The sequence below is a fragment of the Trichomycterus rosablanca genome, chromosome 5 (genome assembly GCF_030014385.1).
Source record: "Trichomycterus rosablanca isolate fTriRos1 chromosome 5, fTriRos1.hap1, whole genome shotgun sequence".
NCBI classification, from domain to species: Eukaryota; Metazoa; Chordata; class Actinopteri; order Siluriformes; family Trichomycteridae; genus Trichomycterus; species Trichomycterus rosablanca.
The window spans coordinates 22,257,720-22,282,712 of NC_085992.1; the positions used below are offsets into that span (position 1 = coordinate 22,257,720).

Below are 24,993 nucleotides of genomic sequence, written 5' to 3' on the forward strand. Positions count from 1 at the left end.
CGTGTTTGCAGGAAGAATGAGACAAAATAAAAGCTGAAGCATAAAATCACTTGGTATCCTCGGTGCCAAAACGTCTTTTAAGTGTGGTGAAAAGGAATGGCAACATTACAAAGTGGTAAATGCTTTACTGTCCCAACTTTTTTTGGAATGTGTTGCAGGCCTGAAATGCAGGAATGAAGGTTTATTTATAAATGAAGTTGAGCAGACAAAACATGAAATATCTCAGGTTTATCCTGTCTGCAATCAAATAAAAGTCAAAGTTAATGTAAGAAACTCTGTGTTTTTTTATTATTCTCATTTTACATGCTGTCCCAACTTTTTCTGATTTGGGGTTGTATTTTCTACATCCATACGCTACATCTACAATAATACTACGACTTCTACACCCAGGGCAGTGCACTATGTCTAAGGTAAATTAAGATTTACTCTGCCAGGTTGGTTTGTGCAGGAATCTAATTTTACAATTTACAAGCACTGGTTGCTTTTTTTATTGGATGGGATTCCAACATAAAGGTGAGCATTATGTTCTTCCCCGGCCGTTTTTATTTACAACCCCAAATTAGAAAAAGTTGGGACAGCATGGAAAATGCAAATAATAAAAAAATCACAGAGTTTCTTACATTTACTTAGACTTTTTTTTTTCCATTGTAGACAGGATGAACCTGAGATATTTCATGTTTTGTCATCGAGGAGACCAAGCGATTTAGTTTTTTAGGTTTTATTTTGTCCCATTCTTCCTGCAAACACGTCTTAAGATGTGCAATAGTACGGGGTCGTTGTTGTTGCATTTTTCATTTCAAAATTCTCTATTGGGGACAGGTCAGGACTGCAGGCAGGCCAGTCCAGTACCCGTACCCTCTTCTTCCGCAGCCATGCCTTTGTACTGTGTGCAGCATGTGGTTTTGCATTGTCTTGTTGAAAAATGCATGGACGTCCCTGGACAAGATGACGTCTTGAAGGCAGCATATGTTGCTCTAAGATCTCAATGTACTTTACTGCATTAATGCTGCCATCACAGAAGTGTAAATTACATTTCCCAAGGGCACTGACACAGTCCCATACCATGACACACCCTGGCTTTTGGACTTGTTGCTGATAACAGTCTGGGCGGTCCTTTTCATCTTTGGTCTGGAGCACACAGCGTCCATTTTTCCTAAAAGACCTGGAATGCTGATTCATCTGACCCCAATACACATTTCCACTGTGTGATGGTTCATCCTAGATGCCTCAGAGCCCAGAGAAGTCGACGCCGCTTCTGGACAAGGTTAACACAAGGCCTCTTTTTTGCACAGTAAAGTTTTAAGTGGCATTTATGCATGTAACTGTAGTGTAGTGCTTGACAAAGGTTTGCCAAAGTAATCCCTCACCCATGTGGTTATATCAGCTATTGTTGAGTGGCGGTTCTTGATGCAGTGCTGTCTGAGGGATCGAAGATCACGGGTGTTCAGCTTAAGCTTGCGCCCCTGGCCTTTACACACTGAAATTCCTCCCGATTCCTTGAATTTTTTAATGATATTATGCACTGTAGAGGGAGAAATATGCAAATCCCTTTCCAACTTTATTTTGAGGTATATTGTTTTTAAACATTTCAATAATATTTTTTAATTTCAGTAATATTGGTAATATCGGTGTTGGCACCAGTCGACTGGGCGCCATACGCTGTGTAAGGACCCTAATTAACAGAAAAGATGCCCGTCCAGGATGCACGGACGGGAAGAGGAGGGCTGTACACATGTAAAGAAGGCATGGGCAGCGGCGTGCTCTCCTTGGATGCAAATCTGGAGTCTGTCAGCAGCAGAAGACAAATTGGATGCGCTAAATCGGGAGAAAAATGGGGAGAAAATGCATTAAAAAAAACAAAAAATATTTCAAAATTTTCTCACACATTTGTTGACAAACTGGAGATCTTCTGTCCATCTTTGCTCATCAAAGACTCAGCCTTTCCTGGATGCTGCTTTTGTACCAAACCATGATTACAATCACCTGTTGACATCACCTGTTTGGAATCACATCATTATTTAGTTTTTTTCACCTCATTACTAGATCTAAATTGCTTCTGTCCCAACTTTTTTGGAATGTGTTGTAGGCCTGAAATGCAGGAATAGATGTTTATTAATAAATGAAATGAAATTGAGCAGACAAAACATGAAATATCTTGGGTTCAAACTGTCTGCAATCAAATAAAAGTCAAAGTAAATGCAAGGAACACTGCATTTTTGTTTTATTTACATTTTCCTTACTGTCCCAACTTTTTCTGATTTGGGGTTGTAATTTTGCATTTCCTCCTTTTTCCTCCTAATCATCCAGTCATGTCCAGTTCCCCAAGTGTAAATTTTTCTGCAGCTGCAGACCTGCCCTGACTGAAAAGAGCTGCAGGCTATCACATACCCCTTCCGACATGTGTGCAGTTGTTGGCTGCTTTACTTTACAAGTCTCAAAGTGTCTTTTTGCTCCACATAAGGAAAGGAACGCACTGCTACCTGTGAGCCCTCCATCCCTCATGCAGGTGCTTCAACCAGTCAGCAACGCTGCAGCATTAACATCTAGAACTTAATTTGATTCGTTTTTGCTGCGTAAACAGTAATTTAATAAGTTTTATCTCATCAGTGTTTGTAAAAAAAAAAAAAATATATATTTATATATATATATTAGGGCTGTCGAAGTTAACGCGATAATAACGCATTAACGCAATCTCAATTTAACGCGATAAAAAAAATTAGTGCCATTAACGCAAATGACATTACGAGATTTTTTCACTTCTAAAACTAAAGCGATTCATTTTTCACCCACGGGAGACAGATTGAATTATTCTCACTGACCACGCTCACACGCACGTTTAATGTTATTTAGTTCCGTTTGAGAAAAAAACCCCTTTAAAATAGAGCTAACAGCGAAGATAACCGGTTACAAAAGCAGCGACCGCTGTTATAGGACGTGTTTGTGTTCAATACTCTGTTCACAGTGTCGATACAAGTGATTCAGGAGTCGACTCATTGTAAGCGCAGCGTAAGTTTCTTTTCTCAGTCATCTCTCCGTGTTTACTGTTATAATAAATGATGCGGTTGTAAATAAACACCAAATACTACAGAACATTCTGTGTGACTCGCTTACATTATAAAGCTCAGGCTTAATTATACTGGTTATTACCACAGAGCGGGAGTCGACTCAGAGTCGTTTACGATTTACCGAGGTGAACCACGAATGTATGTGCTGATAGAATCGGCTCAGATGGGATCGGACTGTATTATCTTTTTAAAGTAAATATTTCAATCAGCAGAATCGCATCGCATGTATGATGTGCACAACGTTAATTACGTGCGTTTATTAATGAACGTTTACGTTAGCTTGTCAGAAGCTTTCTTAATTATGTCTGTGCGGTGTTTTTTCTTTACAATTAGTGATGGCAAGCAACTGTTCCACTGCACTATTTTACACTAAACACTAAACTATCCCATAATGCTCCAGATTGCATCATTCTAAATCGGTATCGGTATCGGCGAGTACAAAAATACATGTACTTGTACTCGTACTCGGTTGGGAAAAAATGGTATCGATGCATCCCTAGTGAAAACACACTCACTTCGTGTAGAAACGTCCATCAAACCATTGTCACGATACAACCACAGAAAAGTCTGTTACAGTAACTGCGCATCTGACATATATACGAAGTCAAGGTTCTCTGCTGGATAGTACTTGTATTACTGCCTAGTATGTGAGTGAATAAAACTCCCTTACAGTTTTCTCTTGTCCCAGCAGTTTTTAACATCAGTACATTTAGCATAAAATATGTTCACCATTTTAATTGTAACATTTCACTTAAAAATCCTTGTTTTCTATAACATTTACACAGATTTTTTTTAATGCGATTAATCGCGATTAACTATGTAAAATTCTGAGATTAATCGCGATTAAAAATTTTAATCGTTTGACAGCCCTAATATATATATATTTATTTATTTTAAGTGTCAAGTCAAAAGACATGATATATGCTTCTCACCCAATTACCCCTGACATAGTCTATTATTTGGGCCAGTAACACTGCTGAAAGTACTTATTTTAAGCATATTTTAAAGCAAGCACTACTTTTTTATCCTTTTTGGCCTTTCTCACTTTCCTCGGCCTTGGTGGTTACTGGTATAACAGTGGGCATCCGGGCTGCTGGCTTAGGGCCAGGCAGGAAATGGCTCTGCTTTCCTTATTGCTCCAAACAGGATGTCAGTGTGTAAACTTTTGCTTTTAGGGCCTGGCATTAGCCCAAAGAGGAGAAAGGAAAGAGAAATGAGGGAGGAGTGCAGGGAAAATACAATACTGTAAAATCAAACAAGAAAAGCCTCTTTCCATCTGCACACATTTGTTCTCAGAACACCAGTAGGAGCAATATTTCACAAGGGCTAAGAGCAATAAGCATTGTTTCTGTATGGTTTAAATGGCCACAACTTAAAATAATTTACCAGAACCTAATACTAAAGGTTACTTGGCTGACCTTTCCTTTTAAATGACTACATTCATCTCAGTTTTCACTTTTCTGTATTCAAGTCAAAAGTAAAGCCTTAAAGAGCCCATGACAGAGAACAGTTTATATACATTTTGTCATGGAAGAACAATGGTCATTTATCTTGTTTTATGTTTTTCTTCATGTCCAATGGAATAAAAACTGCTCTCTGTAGTTTCATCAAAACCTTCCTTTTGACTGGAATGCAGTCCAGTCTTTATAGGTTGTGTTCTAGTTTTAGAAAGCAGTTCACAATAGATTACTGGACAGTAATAGCTCAGTGGTAATTGCTCTGACTAGTACTGGAAAGGTTGCTCCACCACTGTTGGAGTCTTGAGCAAGGTCTTTAACCCTGAAATGTTTGGATTGTATACACTGATCAGCCATAACATTAAAACCACTTGTCCATTTTATCAGCTCCACTTATCATATAGAAGCACTTAGAAGTTCTACAGTTACTGATTGTAATCCATCTGTTTTTCTACATACCTTTTTAGTCTGCATTCACCCCATTCTTTAATGGTCAGGCCCCCCACTGGACCACTACAGAGTATGTATTATTTGGGTGTTGGATCATTCTCAACACTGCAGTGATAATGACATGGTGGTGGTGTGTTAGTGTGTGTTGTGCTGGTATGAGTGGATCAGACACAGCAGCGCTGCTGGAGTTTTTAAATACCGTGTCCACTCACTGTCCACTCTATTAGACACTCCTACCTGGTTGGTCCATCTTGTAGATGTAAAGTCAGAGACGATCATTCATCTATTGCTGCTGTTTGAGTTGGTCATCTTCTAGACCTTCATCACTGGTCACAGGACGCTGCCCACAGGGCGCTGTTGGCTGGATATTTTTGGTTGGTGGACTATTCTTCGTCCAGCAGTGACAGTGAGGTGTTTAAAAACTCCATCAGCACTGAAGGAGGTGGTTTTAATGTTAGTGATTGGTGTATAATTACAGTTGTAAGTCGCTTAGGAAAAAAAGTGTCCACTAATGCTGTAAATGTATTGTTTGTAGGAATCATCATCCCTTGTGTGCAATGGTAGATTTGCAGCCAGCTTTGTGCAATGCTTTGTGTTACTGTATGGTATAATGCAACAAACATTGAATAGCAGAAGGAAGTTTTAGTGATGTCTGTCTGGGATCTGACTTTTAAGTCACTTTTCGGTCTTTGTGTGTGTGTGTGTCAGGGATGCTTTTTTTTGCCATTTCAAAATGGTAAGCACAAAAAAAATTACTGCAGCCAAACTCCATACTGACACTAACTGGCATCATAGTCAGTAATATTTTGTGTAAGAGTTCCATTGTTCATTGTGTAAATGACATGAGTGCATAAAGAAGTTTTTTCTGTTTTGATTAAAATCTCTAAATGCAGTTTATAACTGGGACTGTGCAATGGAGGTGAGGAAGAGTGTTTCTGATTGGTATTCTTACTCAGTAGAGATTTGTAGCCTCTTCTTTTTACTAGAAATCAAGTGGCAACTGGAAATGAACTGATCATTTTTTCCATTTACTGTTTAGGGTGGAGACAGAGTGAGCAGGGATATAAAAATGCTTTTTTTAATAGGTATTGACCATTGTAAAAGGATAAAAAGTCTCTCAATTAAGGTGATGTAAGGCCACAAACTCATGAGTTTGAATCTCAGCTTTGCCACCGACAGGCTGTGCACCTATATGGACACTGATTGACTCGTCTGTCAGGTTGGATGCTGGAGGGGATTCCTCATAACTGATGCAATTACGATCTCTGCTGGCTGATCAATGGTGCTTGCACAGAGACGGCGGATAATGGAGATCAGTACATGACTCTCCATGCGCGACACTGAGCCAATATGAACTCGCCTCGTGCAGGTGAAAAGATGCAGTCAACTACTACACGTGTCGGAGAGGGTGTGTGTTGGTCACGGCTCTCCTCAAGCAGAGTGGAAGTCAGTAACAGTACAGAGAAGGTGAAATGTATTCAGGAAATTGGATATGACTACATTGGGAGGAAAGTTGGGGAAAATGCAAAAAAAGCAAGGTGACATGTAATAATTTAATCAAGTACCCCACCTTGATACCAGGTGGATGGTAATGTTAGACCCTGCCTCCACCCTCACTTTATTAATCCATACTGTTCTAATACAGTCCAGGAATACCTGTCACTAATCCAGGATACACCAGGCTAAAGTAGCAGCCTCCTTCATGCTTTCATTAATACCTAAGAGGTTTGAAAAATCCCTGTGAGCAGCAGGAGCCAGTGAACAGAGTCCGTGTTGTTTTATGGCCTCAACTGCAATGATGTCATGTTGTTGGAGGAGGGGAAAATGAGTTCCATTTACACAGAAGGACCAGACCCTGTTATAAGTGAGCTAGACGGCTTCTTTGGCACTGGACCGAAGGCTTTGCAGATTATATACATGTGTGCTCAGCATGTGGTTTCTGTATTCATACACACATCTTGCAGTACTTTTAGAAATAGTTTTTTTTTAAATGGCAGACCCATAGCCCTGCAGCTATTCAACAAGCAACCATTGAAAACATGATCTCACGCCTTGCAAAATAACTCCAAATGTAAAATTCATGCAAGCATTGCTGTTGTTTCTAGCATTTGTGTGTGTGGGGAGGAGGGTTTGTTACTTATCCATTCAGAATTACTCTAGGAAAAATAGTAATGCTGTACATTACTAATGTCTGCATCAAAGGGCAGTTCAGTTGAGTTGTAGAAACAACTCAGAAACAATCTCAACAATAATTCAATCAGACGAGATGCACCTAACCACAATTTGGAGTGCCATTAAAAATGGTCTGAATACTGATATTAAAAACTACAGGTAGTCTGTATGACCTAAATGTAGGTTACAACATGATTACACCATTAAGAACTCAATAATGACTCTTAATTTGCTTTAGCTGTGATGTGTTACAGTTGCAGTCAGAAATACTCAACCCCCAATCACCATGATTGGTGTGATGCCCAATCACCATGAAAAGGTGTGATGATGATAAAACCACCTCCTTGTTTCTACACTCATTGTCCATTTTATCAGCTCCACTTAGAAGCACACATATAGAAGCACTTTGTAGTTCTACAATTACTGACTGTAGTCCATCTGTTTCTCTACATACTGTTTTAGCCTGCTTTCACCCTGTTCTTCAGTTGTCAGGACCCCCACAGGACCACTACAGAGTAGGTATTATTTTGGGTGTTGGATGATTCTCAGCACTGCAGTGACACTGACATGGTGGTGGTGTGTTAGTGTGTGTTGTGCTGGTATAAGTGGATAAGACACAGCAGCGCTGATGGAGTTTTTAAACTCCTCACTGTCACTGCTAGACTGAGAATAGTCCACCAACCAAAAACATCCAGCCAACAGGGCCCCATGGGTAGCGTCCTGTGACCACTGATGAAGGTCTAGAAGATGACCAACTCAAGCAACCCAAGCAATAGATGAGCGATCGTCTCTGACTTTACATCTACAAGGTGGACCAACTAGGTAGGAGTGTCTAATAGAGTGGACAGTGAGTGGACACGGTATTTAAAAACTCCAGCAGCGCTGCTGTGTCTGATCCACTCATACCAGCACAACACACACTAACACACCACCACCATGTCATTGTCATTGCAGTGCTGAGAATCATCCACCGAAATAATACTCTCTGTGGTGGTCCTGTGGGGGTCCTGACTATTTAAGAACAGAGTGAAAGCAGCTAAAAAAGCATGCAGAGAAACAACAGATGGACTACAATCAGTAATTGTAGAACTACAAAGTGTGTCTATATGATAAGTGGAGCTGATAAAATGGACAGTGTGTGTAGAAACCAGGAGATGGTTTTAATGTTATGGCTGTTGAATAAAGAATTGAATAAAAATAAATAAGAATAAGTCTCAGTACTCAGAGAAAGAATATATATTGATGGATACAAGCAATTTTAGATACCTAAGTTGCCAAATAAGGTCAAATGAAAAACTCTACTCTTGTCCATATGCACCATTTAACCCCCATCCTCTGTAGTGGTGCATCATTTTGCCTTAATAACCTCTAATAATGTGTGTGCTGTTGACACCTTTCTTATGAATTATTTTCCCATTCTTCTTGTGCAAAAGCTTCTTTGAAGTTTGATGGCTTTAAATCCCACCAAAGCTTTTCTGTGGGATTTATATCTGGATAAAGCCACCCAGGACTGGTTCCATAACTAAGCTTTGGTTGACTTGGAAGTGCATGGGATCATTGTCTTGCTGGAAAGTCCAATTATCACCAAGATTCAGTTTCACCACAGAAAGTATAACATTCCTCTTCAGAATGCTTTGGTATTTCTGTGAATCCATATTGCCAGTCAGACAGTCAAGACTGCCAGTTCCTGCCGCAGAAAAACATTCCCATCATCACTGACTCAACTCCATGCTTGACTGTGTGTAAAGTATTTTTCTGATTATAAGCCTAGCTTCTCTTGCTCCAGACAAACCGCTGATCCATATGAGCAAACATTTTCTGTTTTAATTTGTCACTTCATAGAAATGTGTCCCAGAGCTCTGCAGGTCTATCCAAATTCCATGTGGCAGATTCCATTTAACCCTTCTTGTGCCTCTTTGTAAAACGTGGCATGCAATGTGGAGCCTGGCCATAAGGTTTTTGGTTGGTAAGTGGTGATCTTATGGTTGCCACTGACACATTTGAGCCAACCTTTATCATGTCACCCTGTATCCTTTATCATGTCTTTTGCAGTAACCGTTTCTTTATTGCCCTGATGGCATTTCTAAGGCCCCTGGGTGAATATGTAAGCTTTCTCTCATGCCCAGGCAGGTTTGCTGCTGCGCCATAAGCGTTTCTAGAAATGTTTAAGGTAAAAATCTTCCTGTCTTCATTGCCCTTTGGAGCAATAATATGATCTCCTATCTCAGCTTTTGTGGCTTCACCTTAGTTTTCACCATGGTTGTAACACAGCTTGGACACTTGAACACCAACCTTTGGGTGGTGTTTTAAATTAAGGGCTGTGTATTTATTAATAATTGCAATTTGTATTGGTGGGACTTTGTAATTATGAAAACTGGACATTTGCGCCATATCTGGTTATTTTATGCATATACACATACTTACATTTTTACGGGCTGAAAGTTTGGGGACTGCTTCTTCTTTTCTTTTGAGAGCATTCAAAAATATAATAAATACCATTAAAAAATGACAAATAAAATTCAATTCAATTTCAAAAATGTAACTATTGCATTACCTAGTACAACATGCTTCTGTATGCATTTCTAGCTCAATCTTTATTTCACCAGTATTTCAAAATTTTTCTTTTCTTTTTTTAATGTTTTATTGTGTTTGACAAATTTGCTATATGGGCAATGCATCATTTACACATATAACCAAGAACACTTTGATTTGTGCATGATTAATTACAAACGCAATAAATGTAGGTTTTTATAATGATTTATCTTTATTTTTGTTACGTAGTGGAAGAGCTGGCATCAACTGCTTTAACTTGCTAGGGGTCACGTAGAACATCACAGAAACACAGGACACAGGACACAAAGCAGGAATACCAGCAGATTCCGCCAGTTAATGTTAAACCATCTTACACTCACCTGGTTATAAATGCTCACACTTGGGGGTAATACATTTTGCAAATATTTCCGCATCATTACAACTTTGTTGGTTACTCATGATGGTTATTAGTTTGCTTTTGTATTTGTACTGTGTCTGACCTCTGAGCATCCAAACAAGCTGGTATATGACGGGTAAAAAAGTTAAATGGTTCTGTACACATTTAAATAACAAAGGGATTCTTTGTTGTCTTCTTTTTCCTTGTATAATAGTTAACAAGAGTTAAATGTTTGTTCTATGTTGTTTTAGGAGTGGGGGCAGACCGGAGCCGGCCTCCGAGCCGAAAAGCAAAGGATATCCGGAAGGAGCGGCGACTACAAAAGGAGCAACAGAGGAAGCAGGTTGAAAGCAATACAAATGTAACTCCAGTTCAGCCAACCCCAACATTTAATCAGCCCAAAACCATAGAGGAATTTATCGGTGACTCCCTGCCTGATGACCTTCTACATCGCTTAGAGGTTAGAAGTTCCACAGACATTTCTATTATGCCTCTGTGTACATTTTTATTTCAATTCTGACTAAAATTAATACTATTGTTCATAATACAGAAGAGTTATGGTAGAAAAATCTTTATTATGGTTGTTTGGGTGAGATCAGGCAAAAATGGGAAAAAAAAATCCTTTTTACAAATACAGCAATTGGTGTCCTTGGTACCCAAACGATTATGAAACATTGGCAGGAGCAAGCCATTACCTAGTGGTTAAGGTACTGGACTAGAAATTAGAAGGTTGCTGGTTCAAGCCCACCACTCCAAGTTGCTGCTGTTGGGCCCTTAAACAAGGCCTTTAACCCTCAATTGCTTTATTTATTTTAAAAATGTAATTTGTTTCACCAAACAACAGGTCAGTTTTTTATTATTCATTTTTTTTTAATTATTGCTTTTCTGTTCCTTTAATTAGATGTTCTAGTAGGTTAAAAAAATCAGCAGTGGTTTTCTAAAGTGCTTCGACACATTATGACTGCGCTGTTAAACTGCAGTCCCTCTAGTCTGTTAGTATCAGCATATCACTTTCTCGCAGCGTGGAAGTGAAGGAGTGTCCGCTGGCGTGTGATATATCACACACTTCCTCTGCTGGCCTCTTCTCACTTTATCACTGGTCTGTTTGGGATGCTGCCGAAGGTCATTAAGTCTTTAGAGAGTTGAACGGAAGGGACATGCAGTTCCAACCTTAATGAGATGTTTAAACATGTGCAATCAAGCCACATTCAGAATGCACTTCATCATACATTGCACATGTGCTGTAAGCATTACTTGGAGGCATTATTCAAAAAATACATTAGTGATTTTAAGCAAGGCAGTTTATTAATCACTCTTGATGTTATCATTTCTGTGGAGTGTAATTGCTGTGAACTTTCACAGAGTTACACAGAGGGAGATCAGCAGACTGAGGTTGTAATATGTGAGCAAAAGCTGGGCCACCAATTTCACCAATTATTAGTTAAGCTAAAAAAAAACTATGAAACTGCCAGGCTTCCATAATATTAGCTGGAGAACATACCACCTTCAAGTAAACCATCAGGAACTGTTTTTAAGAGAGAACAAAATGAGCAAGAAATCAAATTACGTCACTGCTGATAGAGTGGAAATTGCAAAAATGTGAACAGACCAAAATAAAGTAAAATGTTTTAAGGAAAATCATGAGTTTCGGAGAGCCACAACAAAGGACCAGGGCCAATACAACAGCAGTGTTTGTACAGACATTGAAGATGGAAACAGACAAAAAAAACAAGAATTAAACTGTCAACAACAGTGAAAGAAATACCCAGATCTCTACAAACAAGAAATCAGTTTCTAAGAGACTTTTGTTAAGTCAGACAAGCCATGCGATCACTACCAAAAAAGAAAGCCACAGGTATCAATAACACTTCAGCAAAAATTCAAGATTTTGAAGAAGATTCAGTTCAAGTGTGACTAAATTATGCCAACTGAAAAACCACTCAATAGCTGGCAGATTGGAGAATACCATTTTATATCCTATTACCAAACAAAGGAGACCAAGACGGAATGTGCAAACTATCGAAAACCACTGTTACTAACAATGTGCCTCAGTACACTCCAGTACAATTATGCTAGAGATTATTCAACATAGACAAAAGCCTTGCATTGAAAGAGAACTGCCAGATGTGCAAGCAGTATTCAGAAAAAGCAGAGGAACAAGATATATCATTGCAGATGTATGATGGATTATAAAAAAGCCAAGGAATTCAAGAAGGAAGTCAGCATTTGCTTCATTAATTACAGCAAAGTTTTTAACAGTGTTGACCACACAGAATGGACATACTAGAACATCTCATTGTTCTAATGAAATCTCTACACTGACCAACAAGCCACAGTCATGACAGATAATGGAATAATGCCAAGGTTTCATATGTTCAGTGTACATTTTGGTAGGGGTGACATACTGTATCTCCTTTGTCATTGTGGACAAAGGAGATACAGTATGTCACCCCTACCAACCTGTACACTGAACATATGAAAGAAGCAGGACTGGAAGATGATGATCAAAGATTGAATATTGGTGGAAGAAACATCAAGATGAAGTTCAGTATAAAAACAAAAATCAGGAAGACCGGAAGGCCCTAAGAAGGAAAGTTAAATAACAGAATGAAGAGATGGGACGACAGCTCAATATGATGAGGACATGACAACAGGAAAAACACTAACTTTACTGTTAATGAAGAAAAGTTAAAGTGGTGAACAGCTTTTGCCTACTTGGATCAATTATTAACAGCAAAGGATTTAGCAGTCAGAAAATATGACACACACACTGGCTCTTGGAAGAACACGAATGAAGGAACTGGAAATTATATTCAGTTGTGTCTCTCCAAATAAAGGTCAGAATTGTCCAGACCATGGTCTTTTCTGTGGCTCCTGACAGATGTGAAAGCTGGACAGTAAAAAGGACAAGAAGAATATTGATGCCTTTAAACTTTTATGCTGGCAAAGACTTTTGGACACTTTTCTTAGAAAAACCAATAAGAACCAAGACTTTTACTAGAAGAACCAATTTATTGGAAAAGACAGTTATGCTTGGAAAAGTTGAAGTGTGCGTTATGGTGTGCACTAGACTGGGACTTTTCTTAGCCAACATGGATTTAATGATTGATGATTGAAGCTGAGGATTGACAGAGCAGTGGTAGAAAATGTGTCTTGTCTATATTTGATCAATTGATTATTTGTGCAGAAAAGAACAGGGAAATTGTGATGTCACAACAAAGTGCTAAACTGTTAACACATTAAACCAAACAAATATATACAAATCTATAAATAAAACCAAAAACGCTAAGTGAAGGAATATAGAAATAATAATTAAATGAATGAGTTACTAGTTTGGTAAAATAACTTGAATGAATAGGTGAATTTGAAAGGGCCTGGGTGAGACATTCATGCAATACGTGTAAGTCTCTGACAGGGGGCAGTATTTGTACACGGAAAAGAAGGTTTTAACGTCTTTAGGGATTGGCTTTTCTAGAGGTTTCTATTGTGCTCACCTTCGACTTTTCTGATTCTATAGAAGTTCAGTACAGTTCAGACAGTGAAAAGACCTTGCTGTATCTTTGCTGCTTTGTTGTGCCTTTAAACACCAGATATTTCCACAGAATTGACAGACGTTAGAAATTTAATTTAAATTCTGTGCTTCAAAAGTATTACAATACTTTCCTACTTACTGCTTGTGTTGTTTTTGACAAATTTTAAAACAGAATCTTGAATAAAGGCCAAACAAAATAAACCTTTTTGAGTTTCTGTTGGGTCTGAGAATAGAGGCAAGTCTTTTAAACATGTTGCAAGCCTCTCAGCTTCGTCCTTTAAAGTTTTGTGGTATTAGGAATGTTGAAGTAAAATTTGGTGACATCTTGACCATGCTGACTCTCACCCAAACAACTGATCAAATGAATATTTTATTTGAATAAATATCTGTGTCACAATACTAGTCTAGGAAACTACAGTTTCTGTCCTTTTTTGGCACATTTGAGATGATATACACCAGGCTGCTAGTTTATTAGGTACAGTTGTACCCATTTGCTATTTTAGCAGGCACAACATCTGATAACTGGACCTTTTTTCACTAAACAGAGAAGCGTGTATTGGCATTGTGCATAGCAACAGATCGGATGCAGTTCTAAATTATATACTTACACACTGCATCTGTATGCTAGTTGTGCCTAATAACATGGCAGCTTGGGGTAGTTTTGGAATTTGACAATCACACTCTCCTCAGACAATGTTCTAACAAGTGCTTACTTATTTTATTTAATACTCTCTGTTTTTTCTCTTAGTAATGTACCTTTTTGCTTTTTTGTAACTTCCTCTATTCCATCCTCTTTTGAAGGTGAGGGTAGTGCGCTCCGCGCCGCCCAGTCCACAGTTCAAAGCTTCTTTCGACGCTTCTTACCAAGTGTACAAACTCTACCAGATGGTTATTCATCACGACCCACCTGATAAGCCTAGTGAAAGCCAGGTCAGACTCCCACAGTTTCTGTAAGGCACTGGGGTGGAGCACAGTCTACACCTTACTTAGAAATTAAAGATTTAAATGAAATAGAGCTTAACAATTGGGCATAACATGGCATGGCCTTTCTTAGGATGTAGTCTCTAGGGTAGTCTCCTTACTGAACATCTAATTGTAACTAGCCATTAGCGTAAATGCCTGTGTATTTAGCTTATAATAAATGCTCTGCTCACTGTTTCTAGTGTTGGTACCGCACTGCTGTTATCTATTTAGTAGAGCCAGACTGGTGACTCTTCTGGTTTATTGGAGTAGTAGTGTCGCTCTTCCATTAATATTGAGATCACTGAGGAAATAATGACAACAAGGATGTAAATGGAAAATCCTAGATAAAAATATGGCTTGTATCTACTTGTAACTAATGTTAACTAATGTAGTTTATTAGTAGTTTGTGCTATAAATGTTTTACAGTAAAATATGAAGATGTTTCCCATAGGAAACCATAAGAAATTGGGACAGAAGATAATAGACAGCAGTGATTTGTAAAAAAACCTTAGTTGTTTTGTTTTTCTTGCTTTTACAAAGTGAGAAATTAATTATGTGGATTATTTTAAGGTAGCTCTTCACCTGTAGCCTATTTGGTCAGACTTTGAAGAAGAATATGACTGCAGAACCTCATCAAATTCTGAATCTTCCATTACTATGAAAACTGTTAGGTCAACTATAGTGAAGGCAGAGATCTGAACATGCTGGAATTGGCTACAAATTAACAGAATACAAACAGATTTGTGCAGAATAACATGCAAAAATAATGCAATAATCTTTCTATTAAATTTGATCTCTTGTTTTCCTTTTTTACTTATGTGCACTTTTTTTTTTTTTTTTTTTTTTTAAATAAACTAATGTTATACACGGATCAGCCATAACATTAAAACCACCTACTTGTTTCTACACTCACTGTCCATTTTATCAGCTCCACTTACCATATAGAAGCACTTTGTAGTTCTACAATTACTGACTGTAGTCCATCTGTTTCTCTGCATGCTTTGTTAGCCCCCTTTCATGCTGTTCTTCAATGGTCAGGACCCCCACAGGACCACCACAGAGTAGGTATTATTTGGGTAATGGATCATTCTCAGCACTGCAGTGACAATGACATGGTGGTGGTGTGTTAGTGTGTGTTGTGCTGGTATGAGTGGATCAGATTTTTAAATACCGTGTCCACTCACTGTCCACTCTATTAGACACTCCTACCTAGTTGGTCCACCTCGCTCATCTATTGCTGCTGTTTGAGTTTGTCATCTTCTAGACCTTCATCAGTGGTCATAGGACGCTGCCCACGGAGCACTGTTGGCTAGATATATTTTTGGTTGGTGGAGTATTCTCAGTCCAGCAGTGACAGTGAGGTGTTTAAAAACTCCATCAGCATTGCTGTGTCTGATCCACTCATACCAGCACAACACACACTAACACACCACCACCATGTCATTGTCACTGCAGTGCTGAGAATCATCCACCACCTAAATAATACCTGCTCTGTGGTGGTCCTGTGGGGGTCCTGACCATTGAAGAACAGCATGCAAGGGGACTAAAACAGTATGTAGAGAAACAGATGGTTTACAGTCAGTAATTGTAGAACTTCAGAGTGCTTCTAAATGATAAGTGGAGCTGATAAAATGGACAGTGTGTGTAGAAACCAGGAGATGGCTTTAATGTTATGGCTGATCAGTGTATAAACTAGTTGTCTTTTAAAGCCTATTTTGATAAGGCAGGCTAGGGAATTGTTATGGTTTGTTGTGAAATTACTTTTTGGTGCAGGGTATTGCCAGTATTAAAGTATATTCACTATGAAATTTGAAGTTTTTTTTATTTAGTAAAAATAGTTGTATGAAGCAATAGAACACTTGAGGTTGCGTGTTATCACAATTAATATCATGGCTGTGGTTTCTGGGTACCTTTGCCAGCTTTGTATAGCAATAGTTATGTGACAGATGTTGAAGCCCATGTCTGTTTCCAAAGCCTGTAAGAAAAAGATGTTAGGATGGCATTGTAAGGATGTTGTAGTTGGTGTCACCCCTAAAAAGTTGACCTACATTGGTAGCGTTTTGTTAGTGATGGGCACATTGGCGCTTGAGAAATTACTGCAACATGACTTTATTGTAAGTTTTTAAAATATCTCGAAAATATACAAACAAGTTAGATGATTACTTTGCTGCTGTACACAGTTTCACCATAGACTTCACTTTCCTAGTTAGTGACTTCTCTGTGCCCATATAAGTAGGGCTAGTTTGACCTTACACATTAGACTGAGCCACAAGCATTATAACTGAAACATGTACTGAGCTCAGAAAGTGTATTAGGATTGTCATTTGAGGCTATTTTGCAAACAGTTTTTTTAAGGTACAAATAACAGTGAACAGTGGTCTGTTTGCCATTATCAGGGGAAAAAACTCTTAATGTGTCACCTAATGCTTACAGGAGATTTGAAACCACCAGAAACTGCCATGATTGAAAGCTTCTTACTTTTTCCCCCAAACACTGCTGACTCTGTCCACAGTCAAGTGAGCTTCACATCACCATTAGCCTAAAGGCTATCATGCAAGAAATCTTCGCCGGCTAACAATATATATATATATATATATTGTTCATACATGATTAAAAAGCTAATACTGCCATGACATACACATCTATTACTTTTGACTTTAACGGTAAGGCTGGAGCTGAGAGGGAAATGACTGAGCAGTTACATGAAAGAGAGAGAATGAATGAGGTCCTTAAGAAGAGGACGAGTGAGGGAAGAGGAAGGAAATGAGAAAACAGCTTCCATTCGTAGTGTTTCCACAGGTGTCCTGGTAAAATCGTGAGCTTGTTAGTTTTGAGCTGTTTGAGTTCCTCCACAGGTCTTTTACCTTTAATTCTTTTTTATGAGCTTTACGAAGAAACATCCATCATCTGTTTGCCTTCGGTTTCCTTGCAGACAGACATCTTTAGCAGTTCAGCCTTATTAGGTTTTGCTCTGGCCCACAAATATTGTTTTCTTTAAATGTTACCCTCCCAAACATGAGTTTCTTCTTTTTTATTCTGTTTTAGAAATAACAGTGCTTAGGAATAAGTGGTTTTATGTTAACCTTTAGTCTGATTGGTCAGTTCAATTTGCCAGACTTGTGTGTACATATTTAAATTTTCAGTTAAAATGAAAGGTTTTGTCAAAGCCTCCTGTTTCATGAAAACTATCCTGTTATAGAAGCCAGGCTTCTGTCTGATTTAGTTCCTGAACTGATTGTGCCACATTGGTTTTCAGAATTAGCTGTATTTGTTGGAACCCCATTCATGTTTTCCGTTCCACGCTCTGCCACATGACCATAGGTCCATTCCAGTGCTCAACAGTTACTAAGGCTTCATTCAAACATTGTCCTTTATAATTGTAGTTTAATTTAATCAGTTTACAGTGCTGGCCTCAGAAGAGACTTGGCTTTAGACATTGACTTGTGATGAGGTCGAGCTTTGTTTTGAGATTTTCTGTAGGCTTCCTACTGGTGATTCTGGTGAGACATAAACACATACCACAATTACTATTATAATAATCATTTTTTAGTTATATAACTGTATGTATTTTTCAAATAGTTTGCAGCAGAAACTGTTTGTTGCAATATCTATATTGTCATTGCTAAAGCTTGTACTATCACTATTGCATTAGGCAGGAGCGGCACAGTGCACTGGCCTCACCTTCAAATGGCTTTCCCCCTCTCTCCATTCTATATTTCCTTTTTTTTTTTACTTACAGTGCTGTGAAAAAGTATTTGCTCCTCTCTCGATTTCTTCTACTTTTGCATATTCGTCACATTTAAATGTTTGAAAACGTTCTATTAATTTTAATATTAATATTAACACAAGTTAACTCAAATTGCAGCTTTTAAAAGATTATTCCATTTTTCAAAGGAAAAAGATATATTGAAAGTCTGTATCACCCATGTAAAAAAAGTATCTGCCCCTCTAAACCTTATAATGGGTTGTGCCATCATCATTGCATTCTTGGTGAAATCTTGGTTGGTTGACTAATCCTGTTTCAAGCCATCTGCATGTGTGGCTAATGGCTCTAACTGTGGTTTGCTGAAGTCCTAGAGCCCTAGAAATGTCTTTGGAAATCTTTCCAGACTGGTAGATTACAATGGCTTTGTTTTGCATCTGTATTTGTATTTTTAGAGCATGGCATCATTTGCTGCTTCTTGAGGCCTTCTAGCCAGCTTCACATTGCCAGACAGCTTCCATTTAAGTAATGTTTATATGGATGGCTCAGTGGGTAGCACTGTCACCTCACAACGAGAGGGTCCTGGGTTTGGTTTCCATATGGAGTGCTCCAGGTCCTTACTGTGTGTGTGTGTGCATGGGTTTCCTTCAGGAGCTCTGATCAGTAGCTTCCTACTACAATCCAAATACATGTAAGTTAGGTGAATTGAAGGTACAAAATTGCCTGTGACTATGTTTGACATTTAACTCGAACTGAGGAATCATGTGTAACCTGTAACTACCTGTTCTTTCATAAATATAACCAAAGTTTAAAACATGACTTTAATATCTTAATAAATAAATATGTCTAACACAACATATCTGGGTGTGGCTAGTGAAATTTAACACAGTTGTTAATTAAATTTGGTTAATTGGTTGATTTACTAACTAAGGGAGCAATGACTTAGGCATTGGGCCAGGTAGGGCTGAACAGGATTACCTTTAATAACTGAAATCATAATAAAAAAAAAGCATTTTATGTTTAATTTGGGTTATCTTTGTCTAATATTAAAAGTACTTTATTTATCTAAAAAATATATAAATGTGACAATTATACAAGAATTGAAAAAATGTGGAGGAAATTACTTTGTCATAGCACTATATGATTTTAGTTTTGGAAAAGTGTGATTAAAAATTCTAATAAATTAAATCAGTAACAGGTTCCATTTACTGTTGGTCAACTTAGTGGTTATTATATCAGGATAAAATATAATAAAATAATCAGGAAAAAGTGTTTTTTTCTTACGAGTTTGCTCATTGAATAATGAATGTGCAAATAGTACCATACTGAAGGCCTTTTTATTTATTTTAATTCTCGTCACACTGCTTATCATTTATGGAGTGGTTTCTATTTTATTTTTTACTATTTTATGTATATTTATTTCAGTCAACCTCTGACACTTGATTTCTACCAACTACTTTTTCCCAGATTAATCTCTGTACTTAATACTATACAAAATTCTTAAAAACATACATTCGCTGTCATCTTCTAGTCACTGTGCGACTTCCCTCAGTCCTTTTTATTTTTCTTCCTTCCACTAACCATTCCTTCATCCTGCTGCCCTTGAAGGTGAGGCTAGTGCCAGTCAGCTTTGAGGACCCTGACTTCTTGGCATCCTACAAGCAGTCAGCAGAGCTGTTTGCCTGTTACCAGATGGCCATTCATGGCGACCATTCATTTGAATGTGATGAGAATCAGGTAGGATTGTTGTCCTCTCATATATGTACACTTATTTCATACTTGACACATTTGTCTCTGCTATTTTTTTTCAAATGCAGCCACTTACCCAATAATAATTGGACTTATAGGTCAACCAGAATAAAATAGAGGTGATCCAAAATTATACAGCCCCTGTCAGTGTAGCTTACCTCGCTGGACATGATCTAAAGAGAAAAATGAATGGATTTTTATTGCAACTAAGAATGATTTGAATGATGGATAAAGAACAAACAAATTTAAGCTGACCTGCAAACAAAGGGCACAACAGTGTTAGCTTGCACCAGCTGTCATCATCTTAATGAAACTGGGATGCTATGCTAGAAGACCCAGAATGTCCCCACCGCTAACACAGAGACATAAAAAAGCCAGATTAGAGTTTGCCAAAACCAGGGGAGAGAACAACATATGGTCAGATGTACCCAAATGGAGCTCTTTGGTGTAACTCATCATTGTACCGTTTACAAAAAGTAAAAAAAATGAGGACTTCAAAGAAAAGAACACAGTTCCTACGATCAAACATAGTGGAGGTTCACAGATGTTTTGGAGTCTGCTTTACTGCTACTTTCAAGCAGGTGCTCAAGTAGTGCCACTACTCACCACCTCACAACCCCCCACACTACTGTATCTGCTTTTAAAGCTACTGATATTAAATTGGAAACAGATACATTTACTCTACCAGAGTACAGAAAGTTGTGTGTTCAGATTAGCATTAATGATACAGTATATTATACATCACAAGGAAAACAAGCTGCTAGTTTTCTTAGAAACATATAAACATCGTTTAACGTCATCCAATGACTTTACCTAGAACAATAAATAAAATGTCAGGCCAGTAGTCCTGCCAGCAAAAAAAAAAGAGAAGAACTGTCGTCAAACACCATACCTGAAAGAGGGCTGAGTGAGAGAATAACTGAGGGAAAGACAGATCAAACTACTCAGTAACCTGTGAGAAGTTTTTTGTTCCCTCAGGCATGGAAACCAACTAGGCTCTGCCAAGGGGGAGCAGTGATTTATTAAAAACACCAGCTTGAATAATGAATAAATACTAAAAGTTGTCTGAGGCATTCATCATACACAGATTCTTTCCTGCTGCCATAACTGAACAGTCTTTATTGCACGATAAATTCCAGTCAGTGGTTATGGGCTAGGTGTGGCACGACCTAAGTGTTTTATGGCCAAGCTCACCTAACCAAACACAGCAAGGTTGCCTAATGTAGAACACCGGGCTAGGTTTTAAGTCAATTACGAATCCAAGTTTCTGTGGCAGATAATAGCTGTGCAGTATACCTTCTTTACCAGGGATGTCCGAATTACCATTTGTGGCCCATTATCATTTTTGAAATGGCTTGTGAGGTATTTTAAAAATAAAATTAAAGTTGGCCTACTATTAAGCAGGTTTTTAAAAGACTGCTTGAACTGTTTGAACTCTGAGTGTCACTAACGCATAAAACAAATCTGAAACGCTCTCCATCTTCTTTCACCCAACTCAGAACATTAACGTTACACCTACATAAATGTTTCCGAGTTTTTGGATAAACATGGCGGCTCCAAAAAATAAATGAAAACTAGACATCAAATGCAAAAGATTTCAGGCACGCTGGAGTTAAGAGGGAAGTGTGTACATTTAATTTAAATAAGTACAGTAATCTTTCCACAACACTGGCAAAGATATAATTAGTCACTTAAAAAGGTGATTGTAATCAGTAAGAACTGTAATTTGTAGTAATCAGGTAGGTCTATTATATTTTTGTTTTATTTCAAAAGAGCCTGTGGCCGATGTTTGCATATTTTTTACTCTATCTGGCCCCCAATAGGAAAAGTTTGGACACCCTGTTCTATACAATGCTGTGAAGTATTTGTCCCCTTCTTTAGTTTTTGCATATTTGTCGCACTCTTATGTAGGGTTGGGCGGTATTGCCGATTTTCATACCATCATACCGTCTTCAGAAAATACCGCGGTATACGTATTACCGTGGGGGGGACAAACAAAAAAGTTAAACAATCAGAACATCAAGCATTGCTTATCTTATCTGATCTACAATAAATACGCATAAGTGTAAATGCATCTGTATCAATTACACTTTTAAACATATTAACATATAACATTTTGGCATTGTAATCTCTCACTGCCCAGACAAAACAGAATAATAGCAGGCTAAACAGTTCAATATATTTCAAAAGTTAACTGTTTAGTTTATAGTTATAGCTATTTCTTAAAAGTGTATGAATGTGTACGATTAGTTATGGCTGTAATATAGAATTCAGTTCTATACCGTAACAAAAAAAAATATTAATGTAAATGTTAATGTTGCGATGACGGTGTTGGAAAATAATGTCAAATAATTCAAAGTCCAAACATTCGAGTGGTTTAACGAGAACGCTACTTTTAATGTCACACAAGCTCAGTGCAAAACAACATGAGCACAGCCGGAAACGGTAAATTTCCGATATCTTCCCTACACACTTGCTCCCTACGCCCTATAGTACACTTAACATTCTTAAAAGGCCAGACAATATATTTATAATTCACATTACACGACAGGTGAGACGTTAGAAAACAACACTCTTTTTTCTTAAAATAGAAAAAATAGTTCTTACACGGGCAGAAAAAACTACGGCAGACACCAAAGTCAGAACAGGGGATCGGGCGTAACGTTATTATTACTGTTTGCTCCTTATTCTCAACACTTGTGCTCGATTTACACTGAATATATATTAAGTAAATACGTACGTGTCCGCGCATGCACGCGCTTGTGTTCATTTCTGGTTGAACTGATAAAAAATGTTGATTTCGGAAAATTTAAATACGATCTGTTTTTCAGTTTCTGCTTGTTACCTCACAGCTAACGCTAACCATTGTGGCTTTTCACTTGTCTCTCTGTGTTATCACCTTACACAGTGAGCACCCCACAACCAATCAGTGAGCTCCAACCGCCTACCATTCCCACCCCTCCCTTACTGTGGATGCGCGAATGTCTTAAAGCAGGGGTGCACAACTTCTTTTTACCAAGGGCCGATTTCACATAAACACCTAAACCAGAGGGCCACACATTTCATTTTTACAGACCTGTCCACGTGAATTTGTAATACAGTTCAGGCTGGGTGATATTGAAAAAAAAAAAAATCTCGATTATTTTCAAATGTATTATCGATTCACGATTTGAAATTTTTTTTTGTATAATGCAATTGAAAAATTTTTATTTAAAAGACTGCAGAAGTGCAAAAATAGTAACAGCACCACCTATAATTATCCTTTCAAGGAACTCAAACTTTATAACAATATAATAATAATTAACAATAATTTAAACAAAATCGAAATCTTAATTAGCTATATCCTTTATATAAAAAACTCACAAACAACTCACTTTAAATAATGTGCAGCATAAGAAAAGCGCAAAACCACAAAAAGTTCTTTACAGGTTTTTTAAAAGGAACTCGAGCCTGTTTACTGTTTCCACCATATAAGTGAGTCTGTATCAGTATCTACTCTGGGGGACAGCTCAGCTTTGATTTTGTCCTCTTGTGACTGGGGGGTGCGTTCTGCTTCTAACCGTATGGACTACAACTCCCATGCGCCCCCGGACTGTCACGTGACTATCACATATCCCCGGTCAGCCAATCCTGATCGCGCCCACCGTCTCCGGAGTTTTGATTCAGTTCAGCTGTGTTCAGTTCCATGCGCATCTTATTTAAACTCTTCTGTTTTAGTCTCGTTGTGAAGTTTTGTCGATCGTGTTTGCGTCCTTATTTCTGAAGCTAACCATTTACCGTGTATGATCCTTGTTGTCTTCCGTTTGCTGCCTGTCTGTTTATCCTCTGTGTTTGGACTCTACCTGGATTTGTACACTGTTTTTGCCCTTTTAATATAAAACTTTCCTTGATTTACATTCCGCGAGCGTCTGCTCAGTTTCTGCCTCGTGACATGTTGGTATTTTAATTAAAATATAAAGTATGTAAACATTCGCGATTGTCACATTTCTAACATCATGTGAAAACGTTCATTCTAACTAACAGAATTAATCGTGAAAATCGCCCAGCCCTAAATACAGTTACATAAAATCAGGTACTTACAAGAAATGTCTTGGTCAGTGGGAGATATAGAGATACTGCAGCGTTTTTCTGACACCAACTGATTAATGTGGTCGCAAGCACAGCAGACATGAGAAAACGCCATGGCCTGTTTAATAAAAAAAAAAATACTTGTATGTCCATTCAGGGTTAAATTTCATATGCTCGAGATCCACTTTTCTTTTTTTACTCGTACTTGGTTTGGACAAACACATGGTACAGCTGAAGTAACTTGTATTTACATCATTTACTTTTCAGTCGCAATTTCACGGAATTACCCGGTGAATTTAAAGTGACAGCATCATTTATTTAAAAATACATCAGCACTTCATCTGGCAGGCCGGATCGAGAGTTTTGCCGGGCCGGATCTGGCCCGCGGGCCGTATGTTGTGCACCCCTGTCTTAAAGTCTCAGTTTTCAAGGTAGACCTGAAGCAGAAATTTGGCGCTTCACATTTTAAAAATACCGTCACCATTTTTGAATACCGTCACCATTTTTAAATACAGCGGTATACCGCAATACCGTCATACCGCCCAACCCTACTCTTATGTTTGTTTTTAGATCAAACTACTTTTAATATTAGACAAAGATAACCCAAATAAACATCAAGCTATTTAACCAAATTCTGTTGACAATTGGGTTCAATTTCACTAGCCACACCCAGACATGATAACTTCCTTCACCTGTTGAATTTAAATATCACTTAAATAGTACCTGTCTGACAATGTGAAGCTGGCTAGAAAGCCTTAAAAAGCAGCACATGATGCTAGAAATGGAGAAAAAACACATTGTCATGGTGCCAAACTTCAGCAAATAGACAGCAGTGATCACAATGAACAAACACAGGGTTCTTGGACTCGGTGGAGTCCAAGAACCCTGTGTTTGTTCATTGTGAT

General features: G+C 38.1%; 1 protein-coding gene across 4 annotated transcripts in view; it reads left to right on the plus strand.

Annotated features, from left to right (window-relative positions):
* Positions 1–24,993, plus strand: part of LOC134314392 (arginyl-tRNA--protein transferase 1) — a 130,865-nt gene that overhangs the window by 32,754 nt on the left and 73,118 nt on the right. For 2 of the 4 annotated variants that reach the window (XM_062994976.1, XM_062994977.1), the window contains exons 6-8: positions 10,325–10,533; positions 14,407–14,535; positions 19,880–20,008. In XM_062994976.1, coding sequence (XP_062851046.1) covers positions 10,325–10,533; positions 14,407–14,535; positions 19,880–20,008 — 467 coding nt within the window. The remainder of the gene's footprint in view (positions 1–10,324; positions 10,534–14,406; positions 14,536–19,879; positions 20,009–24,993) is intronic. The other 2 variants (XM_062994978.1, XM_062994979.1) reach the window with 2 other exon arrangements.